The sequence below is a fragment of the Euprymna scolopes genome, chromosome 21, assembly GCF_053919585.1.
Source record: "Euprymna scolopes isolate OS-2025 chromosome 21, ASM5391958v1, whole genome shotgun sequence".
Taxonomy (NCBI): Eukaryota; Metazoa; Mollusca; class Cephalopoda; order Sepiida; family Sepiolidae; genus Euprymna; species Euprymna scolopes.
Window position 1 is genome coordinate 39,626,526 of NC_136502.1, and position 22,354 is coordinate 39,648,879.

General features: G+C 34.7%; 1 protein-coding gene across 5 annotated transcripts in view; it reads left to right on the forward strand.

Moving 5' to 3' along the window:
- The window catches only part of LOC145242136 (uncharacterized), a 56,222-nt gene extending 34,976 nt beyond the window's left edge, over window positions 1-21,246 (forward strand). For all 5 annotated transcript variants that reach the window (XM_080105069.1, XM_080105067.1, XM_080105070.1 and 2 more), the window contains exon 2: window positions 14,212-21,246. In XM_080105069.1, the coding sequence (XP_079961195.1) occupies window positions 14,472-16,256 (1,785 nt within the window). In that variant the 5' untranslated portion in view covers window positions 14,212-14,471 and the 3' untranslated portion in view covers window positions 16,257-21,246. The remainder of the gene's footprint in view (window positions 1-14,211) is intronic.
- Window positions 21,247-22,354: the final 1,108 nt, after the last annotated feature.

Consider the following 22,354-nt stretch of genomic DNA (forward strand, 5'->3'; position numbering starts at 1 on the left):
ATATACATTTAATTCTTTTATATTTACTAGGTAATCCATCAAATAAAGAAATTTAAAACTAAGACAAATTTTAAACTATATAAACATTGGTAATCTTGAACTTTTCGGCTTTAAAACAGTATCTTAACGAAATTAGTTATAATTTATAACAATCTGGTTAAATTAATAATTTAATGACCAAACAATATCGTCATAATTAAGTTATATTATTACGGTTTGGTCATAAAATGTTATAAGAATTGTTTTAATTTAGAAAAATCAACATTTACAATTATCGAAATACTAAATGTATGTTATCGTATAAAGATGGGGGTCCGAAAATCCAACCTTGTTCTGAGTTCGGGGAAAGGTGGGTCTGTCATCGGTGTCGAGGGAGAACCTAACCCCTTTGAATAAACTCGGCAAAAAAGTAGAGAGATACTGTTTTGAAGTTTATCAGTTTAAGTTTGTGTAAAATAGATATGGGTTTCTTTCAACTTATTTTTCAAAACAAATTACACACATTTAAAAGAAACCCGTTTTCTTTGCATAAAAAAAAAGTGCTTATGCACTTACGTTACCGTTGCTATTAAAAAAAATAGTTTTACGGTATCTTTTAAATTGTTAGGTGAAAGTACAGAAAAATTACAAAACGCCCCCTCTCTTCAGTGAAGTCTTTAGATCTAAGAGAGAAGACAAAAATTATGAGCAAAATGAAGTATCTGTTCTGATACCACATTTCAGTTTTTCTGTCCTCGGTAAGTGAAGGAGAAATCTTTCTAGACTGACGCAATTTTTATTTCTGTCCCAATTTAGAATGTCTCCTGTTTGAGAGCCGGATTCCCCCCCCCCCACATTAAAAACCGACCTTACGTCTAATTTTGCCCTCATGGGGATGAAAGTAAATAGGGACAATCTTTTTTTTTTTTTTTTGTATTTATGCACTTATGTTACCGTACTGAAATAACATTATTTAGAAAGCTATTTTTAACAGGGGAAGGGGAGGGTGTAGGCACCGCCAAAACTGGGGGGGCAGGTCAGTACTTTTTGACGGACCGTCTTTTTAAAAATCTACCAAAAATCAGGTAATTATCCGATCAATACGAAATTTTCAGCGATTATTAGGAGAAGAATGAACTTTATAACAGTGTACTTATTTTTCATAAACGATATTTATATATATATTTTTTTTTTTGCTTACAAAACCCCCCTTGTTTTGAAGTGGGAACAAATATGCTTAAAATGATCATCTGAAACTGAACAAAACATATTGTGTTGTTGTAAGGGACAGAATTATAGATTTAAAAAAAAAAAAAAAAAAAAACTTGTTTGCATACCTTATTTTGACGTCTGAATATCAGAACTTCGATCGTGTTTAATTATCCCGCTTTTGAGTTTTGAAGTGTGAAAGTCGGTGAATATGTTAAGTAAAATAATTAATTTATGTTAAGCAAAACAAAAAAAAATTTTTTTTAATATTTATACGAAAAAAGCCATTTTAAAATTTTTGATAAATAAATTAACAATTTTTTTTTAGCGAGCCGAATAATGCATGGGCATGCTTTGAATAATCGATACAAAAAAAAAAAATTCAATAAATATTGTGCCCTTTGTGTTAAAAATAGCATCATTTTTTTCGATCCCGTTTGAAAACGTTTGCCGCCTTTCGACTACGGTGGACCAAACACGCTGAAATAATTTTTTTTTATTCTGCTTTAAATTGCCCCCCCCCCCACCCCATTTTGGGGAGCCTGGCCCCCACACACATACACATTAAAAACCCAACTCATACAAATGGTCACCCATCTGGTACTGGCCAGCCTCAGCTTAATAATACATTGAAATTTTCGTCACTGAAAAATAAGTTTTTTTGGCCTGTTTGGTCTTCCATAGTTTTCTCCTTATCAGCCGCAAACGTAAAGAGTCGCGAAATCGACGCGAAATATCTGGTTAGCTATATGAATAAGTGGAATTATTTGAAATTCAGGTACTTATATTATAAAATTTTTGCATATTCTCTTAGAAAATCATCCTAAATCTTAGTTAGACAATAAATAAATAAATTAATTATTTCAAAAACCTTTTTTTTTTTAAATATTTATGTACGTTTTTTGTGCAAGACAAAAAATGTCAATTGTTAACTTTTTGGGAAAATTTAACATTTAAAATTTAATTAAAAATAGTAGAAAAAGTTTTACATTATTCTGTTTTCTATATGATAAAATTCAGGGTTTTATCTTTCTGGAAAAAAAAGTTACTCAGAAATAATGGATTTTAATAAATGTAATTTAGTTTTAAAAAACAACAACAACTTGATTTTGCGGCCATTTTTGGCGGTGCCTAGTTGTAATTTTTCTGTACTTTAACCTAATAATTTAAAAGATACCGTAAAACTTGAAAACACAGTACTATTTAAAATAAAAAAAGCACTGTAACATAAGTGCATAAGCACCTTTTTTCGGTGCTTCTACACTTTATCGCCGAAATTGGAGACGCCATTTTATTTCACGCACCTGCTGTCCAAATACAAGGGAGAAATCAGTATTTTAAACTATGGTCGAAGTTAGAAATAAATAACAAAAAAATTAAACTTCCCAAAAGAACTATGAAAAAAGTAAATAAAGTGAAAGAGAACATAATTGTTTAATTAAATGTTTCGATTTAATTAATGAAAACGGGAAAGTTTTTCATGAAACATCTTTTTTTTTTAATTAAAAACAGAAAACGAAATGACATATTCATAATTGTTTAAACTGGGCGAGCGCCATTTGAAAACCAAAACATAAAAATTTATCAAAATATACGCGGGGCGTGCAATAAGTAATGCCCGTGACCCACTTCCAGTTGTCTGATCTAGCTGAAATTTTGCATGTGCAATGATTTATATCTCTACGGGTTATGTGGCAAATTACAGCTCTGAAATAATTGTGGTTTCTGTTTTACAGGTGTTTGAACGGAGTCAGGTGTGAAATGGAGCCTGTGAATGTCAAGCAATGATCCGGTTTTTGTATTTGAAAGGACGCACACCACAGGAGACTTTTGATGAAATGAAATAAACTTATGGTGATAATGCCTCATCATATGACCTTGTAAAATGCTGGCATCGTGAAGTCAAACATGGCCGGAAGTCTGTGGAAACAGCTCCCAGACCTGGTCGCCCCCCCCCTTCTGCCATTGATGAGGAAGCTGTCCGTCAAGTTGAGGCTCCCATTTTGGAAGATCAGCGCATTACTATTCGCCAAATAGCCCAAGATGTCCAGATTAGTACAGGGTTTGTGGAAACTATCATTCATGACCATTTGCATATGCATAAGGTGTCTGCCAGATGGATTCCCAGGTTGCTCAAACCATTCCAGAAGCGAGAACACGTTGGGTACTCGAGGATGAATTTGGAGATGTGCCAAGAAGATGAGTCAAAGTTTTTCAAAAGACTAATTACACAGGATGAAACCTGGGTCCATCACTATGATCCAAAGACCAAAGTCCAGTCAATGCAGTGGAAGTACTTGGACTCGCCACCTCCAAAGAAGGCAAGGGTGCAGCCCTCCGTTGGCAAGGTCATGCTCACAGTCTTCTGGGACCAGGACAGAGTAGTGATGACAAGTTTTCTGGCAAAGGGTACCACAATTACAGGAGCCTATTATGCTTCACTTTTGAGGAAATTAAGGGAAGCTATCAAAATCAAGAGGCGGGGCAAGATCAGCAAAGGTAGCCTCCTCCTGCAGGACAACGCTTTGGTCCACAACTCGTATGTCGCCAGATCAGAAGCACGGGCGTATGGTTATGAAATCCTTCCCCATCTTCCCTACTCTCCTGACCTTGCACCCTCTGACTTTCACCTCTTCCCAGCCATGAAGTTGTTTTTGAAAGAAAAGAGTTTCCCAGATGATGCAGCCTTGATTTCTGAAGTCACGTCGTGGTTGGAGGACCAACCTGGGGTGTTCTACAAAAACGGTCTCCAGAGCTGCATCAAACGATGGCGGAAATGCATAACTCTGGGTGGTTCCCATGTAGAGAAAGACTAATAACTGTGCCAAGTTTCGTTGCTCTACTGCTATGAGAAGTTGGTCAGGGGCATTACTTATTGTACACCCCTCGTAATTGTAAAAACATTTATTGAAAAGTTTGCGTAAGAAAATATAATTTTAATAACAATAATTTTAATTTTGTAATGAAAGCAACATTTGGATTTTTATAAAATTGTTTGTTTTTTTAACAAATAAATAATTTTAAACATTAAACAAAGTAATAAATGTTAATTTTAGATTAATTTATTTTTTCCGGGAGCAATCGTTCTCCAGTTTATTTATTTATTTTTTATTTTTTGTTATTTATTTCATGCTTCGGCCATAGTTTAAAATAATGATTTCTACCTTGCATTTAAACTGTAGGTGCGTGAAATAAAATGGCGTCTCCAGTTTCGGCGATAAAGTGTAGAAGTACCCTTTTTTTCTTATACGCAACGAAAACAGGGTTTTCTTTTAAATGTGTACAATTTGTTTTGAAAAAGAAGTTGAAAAAAAACCCAAATCACTATTTAACCCAAACTGATAAACTTCAAAACAGTACCTCTTTACTTTTTTGCTGTGTTTATGCAAAGGTCACGGCCCCACCTTTCACCAAACTCAGAACGAGGTTGTATTTTCGGACCCTATCTTTTTACCATAACCCATCATGACCGATTAAAACATTACGTCTCGCTTAGTTATGATTTTTTTTTTTTTTTTTAACTTTATCCATTTTGGAATATGACATGTTATGTTCATTATGAGGATTTTTCTGTATTTTTTTTTTTTTTTCTTTTAAGTGTAATTCAAAATAAACTCTAAAATAAATTTTATTCGTGTTCTCCTTTTGCGTTGGTTTGAAAAAATAAATAAATAAAAGATTTCTTTCTCTTTTCCAATAATTGTTGTTAATGTGTGTGGGGTGGGATGTAGGTGGGGGGGTCAGATTAAAATATTCTATTCCATCCTATTTCATGGGCAATCTCGCGAATGAAGGTGTCAGATAATATAGACCTATCCTCCTTCCAAAAAAAGAGAATGCCTGGGAGGTTGAAATCTGGGCGCTAGTGCACTTACTGATCCATCCGCACTATTTTTAAAATCGTATTTCCAAGTTTAACTAAAGTTGTTTTTTTTTTATTATTCAATTGTAAGGTTAAAGTAATAGAATAGGTACAAAACACTCTCCCCTCCTCATGTTAAGAATGGCTTTTTAAATAATAACGTTATTATTTCAGCACGAATCAGATCAATAAGTGCACTAACACCGAAATCTGTTTATAATTTCTACTTTTGTGTATATCGAAAGAAAAAAAAAGGGGGTTTATCTTCGTTCCATGTCGAGTACGTACATCAAAGATTTTTTCTGCAATTTATTCATTTATTTATTTAAAATAGGGTTAAATCTAAATACGCACTAAAAAAATATCTAGCTAAACATTTGTTGTAAAAACGAAACAAAATCGTTCCCATTCATGTAAATAAATAAAAATTTTAACAATGTCCATACTAATTTATATTTAATAAAAACGGAGAATTCAAATTCTCTTTTTATTTTCAATTTAGAAATAGACCTCAATACGCGCGTGTGAAATTATTTGTCTCTGTGAGTGTACATTTCCGTACCAAACTACTCTGTCAATTTTCAGTATACAGACTCGAGATTTGACATAAAGAGCATTGAGATTTTGGAAAATCTTTTTAATCGGGTTTCGGCCAGAAATTTGTCTGTCACAGGGTCAAAATTCAACGATTTGATCTTTGAAAACTCTACCAAACTCCTCTGCCAATTTTGAGTCTGAACACTTGAAATTTTAGATGTAGCTTACGTGGACATGAGTCAAACTTTTTAATTTATTTATATATATATATATATATATATATATATATATATAAAATGAACAATACAGGGCCCCAGAAAAGCTGCGCTGAACTGCTAGTATATATATATATATATATACACACACACACACCAAGTTAAAGCTATTCAAGAGGGAAAACTCATGAATTAAAACAAGGTTATTAAGAGTGCTCAATATAAAAGAGCAAAATATATTTTATTTATATAGACAAATATTACATAGTCGCTACACTGAACATGCCAATGTTTCAGAGAAATTGGTTGGTAAGAACCAAAAGTCCTCATCAGGCGACATAATAAAGATTATGTGCCAATAAAGGCATCTGGTTCTCAAATTGTTTCCAATGTAATAGATGTATTGAGACTAAAGCCGCTTTCAGGACTGCCAGCAACCATTGTAAGAAAGTAATAAAGAACACAAAAGAGTTGTATGCTCAGTTCGTCAAGTCCAAAATAGCTGAGCAGCGGCTTGGTTCCCACCAGTTTTGGCAAATAGCAAACAGAATCCTGAACAGAAGCATGTGCTCTATCCCAACTATCATCAATGGACCTGAGGTAATCTCGTCAGCATCAGACAAAGCCAAACTCTTTGCCAAGAACTTTGCAGCTAATTCTACCCTTTGCGACCAAGGCCGCCAACCCCCAATATTTCCTCCTATATCAGAAAACACACTATGTGATATATAAATATCTGTACGTGATTTTGCCAAGCTAATCAAAAACCTTGATTCCAGTAAAGCAACCCGCCCTGACGGTATTCCAATTATAGTAATCAAAAAACTTCAACCAGAACTAGCGCCTATACTTACAAAACTGTTTAAACGTTGTCTTAAGGAGAATTGCTTCCCATCACCCTGGAAAATCTCATCGGTATGCCCTGTATTTAAGAATTCAGGTGATCGCTCATCTCCCTCTCAGTACAGACCAATAAGTCTCCTGTGCGTCATGAGTAAGTTGCTGGAATCTGTGTTAGAGAAGTAATCAACCATCTCAGCAAAAATAACATTAGTGACACACAATATGGTTTCCGTTCTGCTAGATCTACAGCAGATGTGCTTACAGTTATATCTCATAGGATTAGCGAATCTCAACGGAAGCAACCTTTCTAGGGCAATTGCTCTTGACACATCAAAGGCCTTTGATAGAGTATGGCATAACGGACTTCACAAGATCTCCAGCTACGGTATAGCTGGAAATGTCTTCTCAATTATTAAATCATTTCTCTCTGATAGATTCATAAGAGTAGTAGTTGATGGGCAAAATTCAGAAACTCACAGTATTAATGCTGGAGTCCCTCAGGGATCCATCCTGGGCCCATTCTCTTTCTGATCTACATTAATGATCTTCCAAATCACATCCTTACATCATTCATAGACATTTATACTGATGACACTACCATCTATGGTAGCACATTTAAGACTGTAAACGACCAAGTTCTCTCTGATTCTCTCTCTAATCTTGAGTATGTGGTACAATGGGAAAAGGAGTGACTGGTTACTTTTAATGCATCTAAAACCAAGTTTTTTATCTTTACATCATCAACACTCTGATCCCCATCTGGCATCAATTGAAATGAATGGCTTTCGTCTTCAGGAGGCCTCATGTTTGGACAAGCTTCTGGGCCTGACCTTTACTCCTGATCTGAAATGGAACACGTACATCAAATCTGTTGCCAAGGCCGCTGGATCCTTCTATCGATGAAGTAGATATCTGACTGCTGATGCAATTCTCTATCTATATAAGAGCCAGGTACGTCCAAGGATGGAGTACTGTTGCCACATCTGGTGGGCAGGAGCTGCTAGAAAGGACTTGTCCTGCCTTAATAGAGTTCAAAATAGACTTTGTAGCCTGGTAGGAGATGTCCCTTTTCTCTTCCCTGCAACCTCTTTCTCACAGAAGAGATGTTGCGAGTTTGTCTCTGCTTTATCGTTATTTTCATTTCAAGTGCTTGACTGAGCTTCAATCTATGGTCCCCCCCCTCACCAAACTTTCACAAGAAACACTCGTCTAGCTGAAAACCCTATCAATAATTCTCCCCACTCTTTATCTGTGCCTAAACCTAAACGTAAATTCCATGAACAAAGCTTCTTTCTTAGAACTGCACGCCTGTGAAACTGTCTTCTGTTTTCCTGCTTTCCAGCTGACTACAATCTGATTGTCTTCAAGTTCAACATAAACAGGTTCTTGATGAGCCGTTCCACTTAAGTTAACAAATTTACCGAATTTCCATTACTAACGATTACTTTATTGTCCAGTTGACTACTATACACTCTTAACCCTTATCCCTGAGTGGTCTCTGGGCCTTGATAAGTGGTAATGCCTATGTAAGAAAAAAAAAAATATGGAAGAAATGAAATATATTTTTCTTTTATTCATAAGAATAAAATGTTAAAATGCTAAATTTAAACAGGCGGGGTGGAAGGTGAAGTGACATACATTTTATTTTCATAAATAAAAAAAATATGTTTAATTTCTTCCATTTGAGAACCAGATGCCCTCATTGCAACATAAGCTTTATTATCTCACCTAACGAGGACCTTTTGCTTTTTGCCATCCAATTGTCCGAAACATTAGCATGTTCAGTGTAGCGACTATGTAATATTTATCTATATAAATAAAAATATCAAACTTTTGGTCATTAATATATATATGTATATATATATATAATGACAAAATGTCTATATTCCAAGATGTCGTCCATCTTACTGTTTATTTCTTTCAGCATGTTAAAATGTTCAATTTGTGACAGCACCTGTTTTGTAGTGCGTGTCAATTTTTTAATCTTTTCCGCCCGACTCATCAGAAGAATAGGAACTCATCAATTTTAAAATAAAATGAACATTACATAAATCTGAAAAAAAAAAAAAAAATAACGAAAGAAAAAAAAAAAAATCGGAAGAGTAGTTTGCAATTGTGTTTTGTGATATTTATGCCATCAAAAATTGAGGGAGTACTGCTGCCACATCTGGGCAGGAACTGCTAAAAACAGCCTATCCCGCCTTGACAGAGTACAAAATAGACTTTGTGGCCTAGTGAGGGATGCCCTTTTCTTTTCCCTGCAGTCTCTCTCCCACAAAAGAGATGTTGCGAGCCTGTCTTTGTTTTATCATTATTTCGATGGGAAGTGCTCGTCTGAGCTTCAATCTCTGGTTCCTCCTCTCAAATCTTTCACAAAAAAACACCCGTCAATAATTTTTCCCATTCTTTATCTGTGCCTAAATCGAAACATAGATTCCATGAACAAAGCTTCTTTCTTAAAAGTGCACGCCTGTGGAACTCTCTTCCGTTTGTCTGTTTCCCACCTGACTACAATTTGGATGTCTTCAAGTCCAACATAAACAAATTCCTGATAAACCGCCCCCTTAAGTAAGGCACTTTATCAAATCTCCATTACTAACAATTACTACGATCTTATCCCATTGACTACTGTACATGCAATAACCCTTATCCCCGAGTGGCTTCCAGACCTTGGTGACAACCATGTAAAAAAAAAATAAATAAATGAAAAAATGTTGTTACATAAATTAAAGGATTGGTATAAATAAAGGGTGAAATGTAATCGAAGAAACATATTTCCACATAAACATATATTTTTAATCCTTTGAGATGAGGTGTTATAATTTGTGTATTACTTCTTTTGCGAACTGTTATCCTCATCTTCATTGTTGTTGTTTCACCCCATTTCGACTGGCCTTTTTCAGGTAGTTGAAGAAGGCCAAACGAGGAGTTGGCTGAAACGTTGTAAAACAACAACAACTATGGAGATGAGGATAACCGTCCACAAAAGAATTAATTTCCAGATTGCAAATTGTTGAAAAAGTTGGCCCCGCTTTAAAAAAGAAAGAGTGGGGGATTTAAACACAAATGCTAAATATTTGTTCAGAAAAATAAAACAATATTGTGAAACAACCATTGTTGGCCAAGAGCGGGCACATGTATAGAGTGTGATAATATATGAAGTGAAACGTGGCCAGTGGGGGTTGAGGACATGTGTTGCATAGAAAGAAATGTTAGAATGATACATTGAACGTTTGATGTGAATGTTTAAGAAAGGCTTAGATCTGATAAGCTTCAATCGGAGGATTGTTTTTTTCTTCCTTGATCCCAAAATTAAGAGAAATTAGACCATTCCTGTAATGGTTGTGGTGTCATGTTGGTTTTGTGCAGTTCTAGGAGGTTCACAATCCCAGGTTTTGCCTTCTCTCTTTGAGCTGGGGTTAATTTATTGCTAATCGCCTTTGCCAAGGAATGATGACAAAGCTGCATAAACATTTTTTGCAGGGTCAGAGTGCTCCTCTTCTGGAGTGCTGATTTTTAAATCCTACATTCCGGCCCTTGTGTCACATTTCTCATGGTGGTAGGGAAATTAATACCTTTGATCTCATAAGTAGGGCTATGACAACAGCATATTCTTTTCCTTGTTTTGAATCTCAGGTATATATCCATTGATATCTTATATGCTTTTTATGTAGCGTGATGTGGTTCTCAGTTGATTTATTGTATCTAACTGTGTTGGATATATACTAGAGAGTCAAAACAATGAAAAGAATATGCTGTTGTCATCGCCCTACTCATAAATTGAGAGGTCGTTATATTAAAGTCAAACCAATCATTTAATTGAAAAAAAACAAAACAATAACAAATACTAGTCAATTAATAAAATGTCTTTTTTCAAAACCAATATTAGTTAACCTTACGACTGATACTGGACATATACAGGGTGACCCAAAAAAAAGGGCCCCGTGTACACTTTATGTGATATCTCCATTATTTATTCACCGATTGCCCTTATTTTAAAGGACATGGCAGAATCAACGACCGTGAGTACACCAAGACCCCAGTGGGAGCTGGGACAAAGAATACACTGTGTTAAATTTTACTACAAGACAGACTTGTTTAAGAAAATCCAGGACAGTTTCATGTGTCAGTTCGAATGCGAAAAGGCTCCATCCAAAGCAGAATTCAGAATTGGGTAGACCACTTTGAGAAGTATGGGACTGTGGAGAACTTCAACGCTGCCAGAGAGAACCATCCAAGCTACTCGGGACGTCTCAAGAAGCGAACAGCCGAGCTGGTCAAAAGAGTGAGAGAGTCTCTCCAGCAGAGTCCAAAACGCTCTGTGCGTAAGCGAAGTCAGTCTCTCGGTATGTCCTGTGAGACTTGCAGGAGAGTGCTGGTGAATGATATCAGGGCTTACCCATACAGAATACAGATGCTGCAGCCCCTTACAGCCTCAGACAAGAAGCAGAGGAGAGCTATGGCAGTCAAGATGTTCGAGAAGATCGAGGAGATACCAAGTTTCCTTAAACTCCTTTGGACCTAAGATGAAGCCCACTTCCATCTTTATGCAAAGGCGAACTCCAAGACAAATGTCTTCTGGGGGTCCTCCAGACCCAATGAAGTAGCCACCAAGTCCCTGCACTCTCTTAAGTGCACGGTGTGGGCTGCAATCTCAGCCAGAGGCATCATCGAACCAATCTTCATCGAAGAATCTGGCGCAGCAGTGACAGTCACCAAGGAGCGGTATATGGAGGTCCTCAAAATCTTCAAGAGTGAGCTCCAGACCATCTACCTGTCGCTCACGAGCAAGCTCTGGTTCCAGCAGGATGGAGCAAGTTCTAACACCTCAAACCTGTCCCGAGATTGGCTGAAAGAGAACTTCGGAGGCCGAGTGATCAGTCTCAAGACTGATTTTGAGTGAACACCCCATAGCCCGGACCTAAGCCCCCCAGATTTTTTTCTTTAGTGCTATCTTAAGGACAGAGTCTACGCAGGGAAACCCAGAACCATCACGGAACTCAAGGAAGTCATCAGAGAGGAGATGAGAGCCATTACCAATTCGGTCTGTAAGAACGTCATGGACAACTTCATGCTGCGCCTCAAGAAATGCACAGAGCTAAATGGAAGCCATCTAAAACATATGCTGTAGAAAGGAGAAAAAAGGCCAAAGACTCTAGTGTTTTGATGTGATGTTTTGAATATAATAAACTAGTTATGACCAAAGTTTCATTTCATTCGGACAAAACACTAAGAAACAGGGTCTAATTAGATTTGAGGCCCATTGGGGGGGGGGGGGTAACCCTGTATATGCAACATAAAATAAGTTGGGTATCTATTGTATATAATTATGTTGAATTAACTTGAAATAAGCCATTTTGAATTTAACGTTAATGCAAGAGAAGCGTTTATATTTTTTAGATTATTTTACCAATGACAAATAACTTTTGCAAGAAAAGATATTTAAAAAAAAAAAAAAAAAAAAAAGCTAGCAGATAGTTAATGATTTCTTTTTTACTATTTTACACCCTAAACAAAGAATATTGCACCTTGAAACAAGGAGCTACTATTTGGGATCATGTTTAACAGGAGATTGAGGGGTTGGGCAGTAAAATTATATATTAATGCACTATATATATTTATAGATATTTTTTGAAACCTGACGTAAATCATAAATCTATGACATCACATCAAAGCTATGATTATGTTTTAAGATCTATTTTTAAGAAAATCTAAATAGCTTAGTTTGTAGAACATTAGACCGAAGATCTCAAAGTTTTGGTTTTGATTTCTGATTATGTATGACATCCGCTTTATTTGTTCAAAATGTACAATCTAAATATTAATTTACTTGTCCGTACGTCCAGTATCACAAAAAAAAAAAAAAAAAAAAAATCACAAACATTAATTAATAAAAAACGAATTACCTACCTTTATAGTCACTCTTTATCAGTTTAAAATCATTAAAATCATTTCCTCTTGGAAAAATTTCAAGACAAAAAAAAAACATGGCCGTCTATTTACTGGTTTCAAATTGGCTATATTATAACTTTATAAAAAAAAATCATGCTGAGAGGAGACAATAAATTTTTTTCTTTATTTTAGTTTCTTTTTAAAATTAAAAAAAATATATACAAGTGGATTGACATCTGTTCCTGTATAATTCATATTAAAAATTATTCAGAAAACAAAACAATGTGTTGTGTGTTGAATTTTCAAAGGTTTAAAAAGTATTTGCTAAAAATTGTTTTAAATTCGTTATTTGTTTTATTCTATTTTTTTATTTATTTATTTATTCTAGTTATAATGTCTTAAAAACTTTCAACTACCGTGGAATTTCCAGTTTAGTATTAATGAAATATTTTCCATTTGTAAAAGATATTTCAATTATGGAAATTTCTCATGTTTACAAGAAATTTGACTGCGACAGAGACACAGAAAGTGTCTCTTGTATTTAGTCAGTCTGATTTTTTTTTTTAGATTTATGAATCTGAAGTGTTTGGATTACTGACTAAAACCCTGATAGCGACCTACATTTTTTTGGTTTATTGATATTAGTAGACGTATACCAGTCTCAGAATGGGTAAAATTCTTCAAACGAAACAGTTGTCCCCCTTATAAAAATTAAATTTCAGATATAATAAACCTTATGTCTAGAATTCCTATTTAAATTTGGAGTGAAGTGCATTACATAATTTTTATTCTTGAAAATGTTTAAAATTTAAGGCTTAAGTTTAAGAAGAAATTGTAAATTAGCGAACTTTGCATAATTGTTATCTAATGAATATGCAAATATACAATATTTGAATTTTCAAATGGGAAGATCTGTCTGCTATAACGCCTAAAAATCGTTTAAAATAGAAACTGAAATTTTGGGAATATTTATGGAGGAATAATGCTTAACTTTCACAAAAATGGTAGGTATCAGAATATTCTCAAAGGTTTTCAACACATTTTTGCCTATTTTTCATATAACTAAACTAAATATAGCTCACATTATGATCGTTTATGCCTAGCAGCTGTGTTCCAAAATTCATAATGATCGATTGTTTTGCAGCATATCAACCCTTTTTGGGTTATTTAATGCTGAATCCGTTTTTTTTTTTTTTTTCTTTTGTTTTTGTTTTTTTAGTAAAAGTGTTTATGCTTCAAATTCCTTATTACTTCAAAAATTTATTCATGGTCTTTTGTTTGGTTTGTAAAAGAAAATTATTGCTTTTGGCTTTACAGAACATGATTGAGTTTTGCAAAGGAAGAAAAAAAAACAATAAATCTGTAATATAGAAAGCCAGTACTACACAGGATTTTTGCAAATAAATATTTCTTTATGATCCAAATTTTCAGTGATATCTCGTCTTCAGAAAATTCATTTTTTCTTCCTTTCTCATGAATGTCTAGTACATTTTAGGTCAGGAAGCCTGTATCTTCAGACAGCCTGATCAGATATATATATATATATATATATATATATATGATGATCGTTTAATTAGTTTAGGAGTGAATCTTGTACATACATATAAGTATAATGAACTTTATAACGATAGCAATTTCTAATGCAACATTTTTTTTCTTTTCTTTTTTTTGCAGATGGCAGCAATGATTATTTAATCTGGTAATTATCAACTCTCATCCTCTCATAAGGCTTATACACTGGCTGGATATAACAAAGTGCTACTATCGGAGAAACGTGTAACAGCATTGTTACAGAATAACGTCAGTTTGATTTTTTTTTTTTTTTTTTTTTTTTTTTTTGGCAACAAAATGGATTCCTCTCAACACTGAATGTTGTCAAAAAAAGAAAAAAGAAAAGGGGGTAAAGAAAAAAATCTTTTCATTGGGCTTGAGATATGGAAAAATCTTACGTCATTAATGTTAGCGGAAAATCTTTTTCCAAATGCGGTGATGGTTCCAATGAACCAATTCCATACGAACAACCAGAGCCACAGCAACAACAACAACAACCACACCACCACCATCACCACCACCATCAACACCACCACCAACATGAACATAAACGCTGTGCAGCACATCAAGACCAAGATCAGTTATCGACTGAGAAACCATTTGAATGTGATTTATGTGGAAAGTGCTTTGGACAGAAATCACACCTGAAGCAACATTCGATGACACACAGTGGAGAAAAACCCTTTAAATGCCAAGTGTGTGGCGATACTTTCTCTCGAAACGGGAATTTAAACCGCCACATGTCGATACATGGTGAGGCAGCCGTCGATAGGAAGTCGGAGGTCGTTTCCCCGGATTCTGAAACTGACTGCCAAGACAGTTTGCAAAAACCCATCACAGTCGTTAACAAGCCATATAAGTGCCAGGTCTGTGGTTGCTCTTTTTCTCGTAAAGGTGACCTCACTCGTCATCTAAGAACTCATGGTACGGCACTGCCCCCACTAGTAAAGACCGAAAGTCCTTGCTCGGCGTCTAGCTCATCATGTAACTCACCTGTGTTCCCCATCCAGAATCCGTTCAACTGCGAGGTGTGCTGGGAAGCTTTTACTCAACGCTCAAAACTGAGTCCTGTCGTTCACGAGCGCATGCATAAAGCCCTTAACCCGTTTAAGTGCGACTACTGTGGCAAGTGTTTCTCTCAGAAGACTCACCTGACGGTCCACACTGCCAGGATTCATTGCGGCTCAAAAGCCGGGTCATCATCATCCAAGACGTCACCGACTGATTTATCGTCGACTTCGACAAAAGAGAAATCAGCTCACGAAAATCCACTAAACTGCGACATTTGTTGGAAAGTCTATTCTCAACGCAACCATGCCGACTTGCACAAACGCATCCATGCAGCTGTGTTGCCATTTGAATGCAACCTTTGCAGCCAAGTGTTCACAGACCGCGGCGAATGGAAACGTCACCAGCGGACACACCTTGGCAAAAACCTCTTCGAGTGTGACCTATGCAGCAAAACGTTTCTCGAGAGATCCCACCTGAAAGTCCACCGTAAAATCCATACCGGTGAACGTCCCTTTAAATGCACCATTTGTCAGTTTGCCTTTGCACGCAAGGACCATCTCGAGCGACACCTGCGTGGAAATAAGTGTGAGGGGAGATTGCATAATCTTAGTGGTGGTAGTAGCAGCAGCGACGACACCGAACACCATAGCCGGGTGACATCGACGACTACTTCAACGATACCGCTGCTTCATCTTCAGCAATCTCGGCACGTCATCAAAACCACTTCCTACAACCATACAAATGATGACGACGACACAGTTGGACAAAATACGTCAACTTTAGTGGCAGAGGCTGCAGCCGCGGCTGGTCTTGACCAAACGCTTCACGAGGACGGAATGGCTGATAGTTCACCACCGCCACCCCTACCGCTACCACCGCCACCACCATCTTCGTCTTCATCGTCCTCCTCCTCCTCTACCCATCATCAACACACGCAAAACATTCATCAGCCCCTACCGCTTCACCAGCAGCAGAACCTCCAACATATCGACTTCTCATCACAGCAAGGTACAGCCGCCGTCACCCCCACCACAACAGCAACTAATAATCCGCAGATGTATCCAGCTACGATTCAAATGTACCCAACAAGCATACAACTTTACCCGGGTACACCTGTATTCCCCACCATTCAGGGTACAACTTTTCTGTGTATTTGAATGGACAAATCTTTTGAGATAAGGATTTATAGTTTGTATTATTTGAACAACTGTTCTCCCAACCATTTAGTTGATGTAACCTTCAACTGTCCTCAGCTGCATTTTTTTAAGTTTGGAAAACATGGAATTTGTCAATGGAACCGCTTTTTAATCCATAGGGTTAGCTTGCTCTTGTTTTATTATTCATGTCAGAGTAGAATCTTTAAAAGTAATTACAAATTATTTGAGGCTTCTACTCAGTCATGGCTGACAGAACAAGATCAATCTGCCCTCATGGATTAAATAATAAAGGGCTCCATTCTAAATTTTGTGCAGATTCACGAGTTCAAGAAAACTTACCTGGAGAAGGTCAGCGGTTATATTGACCAGAACGTTAAAATAACGTCCAAGATGAAAACAATAGTCCAAATAATACAAATGGCAAAAATATTCCCCCCTTTGTTTTTTTTTTTGTGTCAAAACCTTATTATTATATATTCTTTTTTGTGGCATTAGAAACACACACAATCTGTATATCTACAAAAAATTGATGAACCATATGAATACAGAAATTCATATACATAATAAAAAAAAAAAAAAGGAAATGGATCAACGGTAGTCAAGGGCAACCTGAAGACTATAATTTGCTACAACACACAGATGTAGAGGAGGGAGGCACTCCTCTTCCTGGATTACTCCACTTAACCTTGATCTTCACTTTATAATACTGAATGTTTAGTAAGGAGACATCAAATACATTTTTTAGATTTTGATGACTTGGTTTTCCAACTTATTAGCAAACACACTATCAAACGCACACACACATTCAAGCACATCTGATTGAACACGACAGTTATTTTTTTTTTCCAATTTTTCTGGATATCTTTTCCATTTGCCGAGCGGTCTTTTTTATATCCGCTGGCATGTTGTATAAAATGGCGCCGAAAAGTTGTTGTTCAGCCATGTTCTTCTCAAGCGCTTTCTATCGGTGTGCCCGATTATCATTAGGAGCAATTGTTGTTGTTGTCGTTTTCTTTTCCTTTGCAGCTTGGTGTATTTATAGTTTTTATTTTATTTTTTTTTATTGGTTATAAAGGTGAGTGCAGGATGGTTAGAAAACGACAACAACAATCGCTCCTGATGATAATCGGATACACCGATAGCATTTGAGAAAAACATGGCTGAACAACTTGTGGGTGCCATTTTATACAACATGCCAGCTTATATATAAAAAAAAAAAGACCACTTGGTGAATAGAAAAGATATCCAGAAAAATCGGGAAAAAGAATAACTGTCATGTTCAATCAGACATGCTTGAATAATGACTTGCTGCCAAAATACACACACACACACACACACACACACACATATATATGCCATCCACAAAGTTGTTTTGCCATATCACTGTGCTTCAGGTTAGCTAGTAAGCAAGATTCAAAATTCTACTGTTTGTTCAACAGCAAGACCTTTTTTACCTCCACATTATTATGGTCGCTATGTAAATTTATTTATAAACAAACAGATTTAGTCCATTAAGGAAACCGGAAAATGAAATCCTTGAATCTAAGTTTTGTGCCAGGACAGATGATAGAGAATTCCATTTTACATTTGTTTTTGTTTTGTAAACCTGGTCTCTTTGTAAAAACCCGGTTCCCTTATTACACTAAGCCTGTATGTTTATACATAAATAAAGATTATGTTCTATATGTCACGATGGAGCATTTTATTTAATTTTTTTTGCATATCTCCAAATACATGTCATGAAGTGTGACATGGGCGCTGTGGACTTCCATATAAACTCCTGGGTTGAGTCCAACAGCCAACCAATCCAAACAGAAAGGAACTCTGACCAAACATCAAATCACAAATCATCACAGAGATGCGGACTCACAGATAGCAAAACGTAAGTGTTAGCAGACCAAGGACAGAGCACACACATGCCCTCTTTTGCAGAGACTGTCACTCCCCTGCATCAACCTCTCCAGTCATACTCCTCCAATGTCAATGCTCTAGCCAAACAAGTAATTGGGGTGCTACTCATGGTCAGCCAGACTTGGTATAGACCTACAACTAAGAACGAGAGAATTGTAAAGAAAAGAGTATTATTACATAAATCCTACTTTGAAGGAGATGCTTAATATTCGAGATAGAGCATTAATAAACTAAGAAAATTAATTGATGACATAATAAAATTTACATTTTTTAATGAAGCATAAGATGTTAAAAAAAAAAGGGGGGGGATATGTTAGAAATTATTCTTTAACCCATGGAGTTTCAAAAAAGTATACTTCTCTTATTAGAGGCAATAGTCTGATAGTGTAAAAGAAACAATATAAAAATTGGAAATTTGGAATTTGCGGTCATGGAAAGTAATTGCGAGAGTGGGAAATGGGGTAGAATCCATTTTGAAATGTGCCTTTTGCACTACTGGATTATTCATTTTTATTGATGAGAAAAATACAAATTTTCAAAACTCCATGGATTAAGAAAAAACTTCTAATGTAATCCCTGTCTTTGAATATTTGAGGAATCAATAAATAATGTAAACTTTTTATCCAACATCAGTTAATTTTTTTCAGTTTATATATGCATATATTTGAAAACGATTGTGATTCTTCTGAATTTTTGGAAATAGAATCTCTGCATAACAACATATATATATAAACACACACACACACACACACACACATATATATATATATATATAGGTAGTTAAGTTTTAATAATTAAAAAAAACATTTGGCAATGATGCATGTAACCTTTTGCATTAACAAAAAATTTTATGCATAAACATTTTTTAAAAATTCATAAATTTTACTTTTATTATTCAAGGCGATTTAAAATTATGAAAACAATCGATACGATAATTGAAATTTTAAATTTATCAAATCTGCAATAAAAAAAAAAGACTGAATTTATTTAATTTTTTTTAAAAAATTGTATTGATAGTCAATATATTAAAATAAAGCATTGTATTGCTAAAAAAAAAAAAAACTTTTTTTTTTTTTTTCATTACAAAGTATATATATTGCCACTGAAATATAAGGGAGTACTATGATAGAAGTCAGATTGGAGGGGGATGCAAGACGGTTGTTCAAATTACATTTTTTGCAGCTATTTTGCATTTTTAGTACTGTACACACAAATAGTCAATTAGCCAAATCTATATCGATGTGGTTGTTGTCTCAAGAAAGCATACCAAAAATAATTTACCATGGCATTATATAACTATTGATAGAGCTGTTGCTTATAGTGCCATCTAAGAGTTGGGGCTCTTGTACTACCAGTCAGAAACAGCAAATCTACAAGCTATCAAACCTGTGCCCTCAATCTGTTAGAACAGAAAAGATTGTGATTAATCATACGAAACTAAATGACAGCCAAATATCTCCATATTTTCCAGTTTAGGAGAATGAGAGATAGTGGATAGGATGGCGTTTAATGCCATGGCACAAGGTCAAGCAGTGAGAGTGTGTTGGTAACTGTGCACATGATGAATAGATAAAGGAGTGCAAACCAGGCAATTTTTTTTTTTTTTATAATTACTTTGAACTTTCTCTTTAGATTCCTTGTTTTCTGGTCAAGATATTTTGCATGGAAAATTAGTCTGTAGAAGAATGTAAGATTTATAAATCTCAGCATCTTTTACGTTTCAACATGGTTATTCTGTTGTCGTCAAAGCCATACCTATGAACATGCTGAGAGATCTAATATTTGAAAGTTTTTTTACTAAAAAGCACTTTTTCAACAGATATGTCTTTTTAGCTGCAAACATTTCACTCTCATTGCTCAGAAAATCATTCTGAAGTGAAATTCTAACATCTCAAATTTATTTCAGACAAAACAATTTTTCTTCAAAAAATTTTAGGAGAGTAGAAAGTAGACCTTGGGTTTACTTTCCGCCAACTCATAACTCGTGCTTCCTTTATTTTGTCCTTTAATCTTCACGTTCCATGAGTGATGTTTCTGACAAAGGGGAAAGAATTGTTGTCTGGGTTTGAATCTAGCCAATCTCACACTTATCATTGACTGATTGTTGACCTTGGAGTAGTAGTATTTTTTTTCTTGTCCAGAATTCCCGCTCTATTAAAAAAATGCAAATAAAGAAAAATCTGTATGATGTATGTACCCATGATTAAACGAAAATATCATATTCCAAAAATCACAAATTCAAGTAGTTTTTAATGTTAAATAAGAAAATCAAATTTTATGAGCATCTAATAAGTGACTGTCTCACCTGACATTTCGAAAAAAAAATTTTGAAAAAAGTGGAGGGGGGAGATAACTCGAGAATAATACTTACTAGATTTATCTTGTAATGCCTACAAATTCCCATTAATTGCTTAAAATTAATTTTCTTTATAAAAATAAAACTACTTGATCAATTTATGTGATTTTTTTTGAATATGATATTTTTGTTTTGTCACGGGTACATAAATCATTTTTTAATACGGGGGAATTCTGGACATGAATCATACTTTTTTCTTTTTTTTTTTTTTTTTTTTTTTTTTTTTTTAAGATTCTACCATGGTCATTACTTGTTGGGAATGATTTCCAAAGAAAAAAAAAAATTACTGAATTTTTCAACAGTGAATAAACAACGCGATCAATATGAAAAGAAAAGCTTAAAGAAAATTATGACATGAAACTTTTATAAATTATATAAAATTAACAAATCATCCATCTCTCGCTTAGTTTTCAATGTATTTCTTTTGCTCCCCCCCCCATTATGTTAATTCAACCACTCTAATCCATATAATAAAGTGCTAAGGCATTTTGTGCTTATGCATATGTTATTCAACTTTCACACACATCTAAAAACAAAAAAAACAAAAAAAAATAAAATAAAATTAGATTGATCAGCCAAGATATTGATTGGTGATTAATCTAATGTCAATAAGGTAAACGATTCTGACTTTACTCATTTTAAAATGAATTGTTCCAAAATCAAATTATATTGTCTCGTTGGTTACAATGGTACAATTTTGAATAAATGCATTTCAAAACGTGACATTCATTTTATTTCTTTGAAGGAGATTTAGATGACAATTATTTTTACGATAACGTTTTCTTAAAAATGAAGTTGACAATTTTACATGAAAGAAGGATATTTATGTAGAATTAAACCTATTTTCAAAAACAAAAATACAGAAAAATGTTTAAAAAAGAAACTTTATGATGTACATACTCGTCACACAACGGATATGTCCTATTCCAAAAAATGATGTAAATTAATCAAGTATTTTTTTTTTGTTAAGTAAATCAAAAGTTTTGACTAAGTGAGACTTTTGGATCCGCCATGTTTTATAAGGGGCAGACAACTCAATTAGACCTATTGAGATAAAAAAAAAATGGTTTTGTATATGAAAAAAAAAAATCTTTACGTGATTTTTGGAATATGACATATTTGGGTATTATTATACAAACACCGTGACAGGATTAGGGTTAGGGTTAATTAGCTGTCACGGTGTTTGTATAAATTTACCCATATTTGTACTGTGACGAGTCTGAACATCAAAGATTTTTCTACGATTGTGTTTTTTTTTTTTGGTGCTGGTGCACTTATTGAACTGTCCTGAAATAATAACGGTATTATTTAGAGAGCCATTCTTAACATTGGGAGAGGAGAGTGTTCTTTAACTATTCTGTACTTTCACCTAATAATTTAATAATAAAATATTGTAGACCTTTAATTTAACTTGAAAATACTATTTGAAAATAGTCCTGTTCAATAAGTGCACAAGCACCTTTTTTCTTTTTTTTTATTTATTTCTAAATAATCATTGAAAGAGCCATATTTGTTTTATTTCTTTAAAGAAAATTTAGCGGAGTTATTTTTATTGGAAAAAGGAAAGAGTTGATTCTGACACCTTATTTTAAGATTAATTTTGATGTAAAAAAACCCGTGGAATTTATAAATACTAAGTTTTGGATTCCAAATATTTATTTTATTATTAATATGATTATTCAGTTGTTATCTATCTGACAAGATATACATAAACACAACAAATAATAGCATGAACAACTTCGAGCTAAGATCACAGTGTAGTATCTGTTCAGATGTTACACTTAATTTGTCCTTAGTCAATGTAGGGGAAACCCTTTCTATACTGAAACAA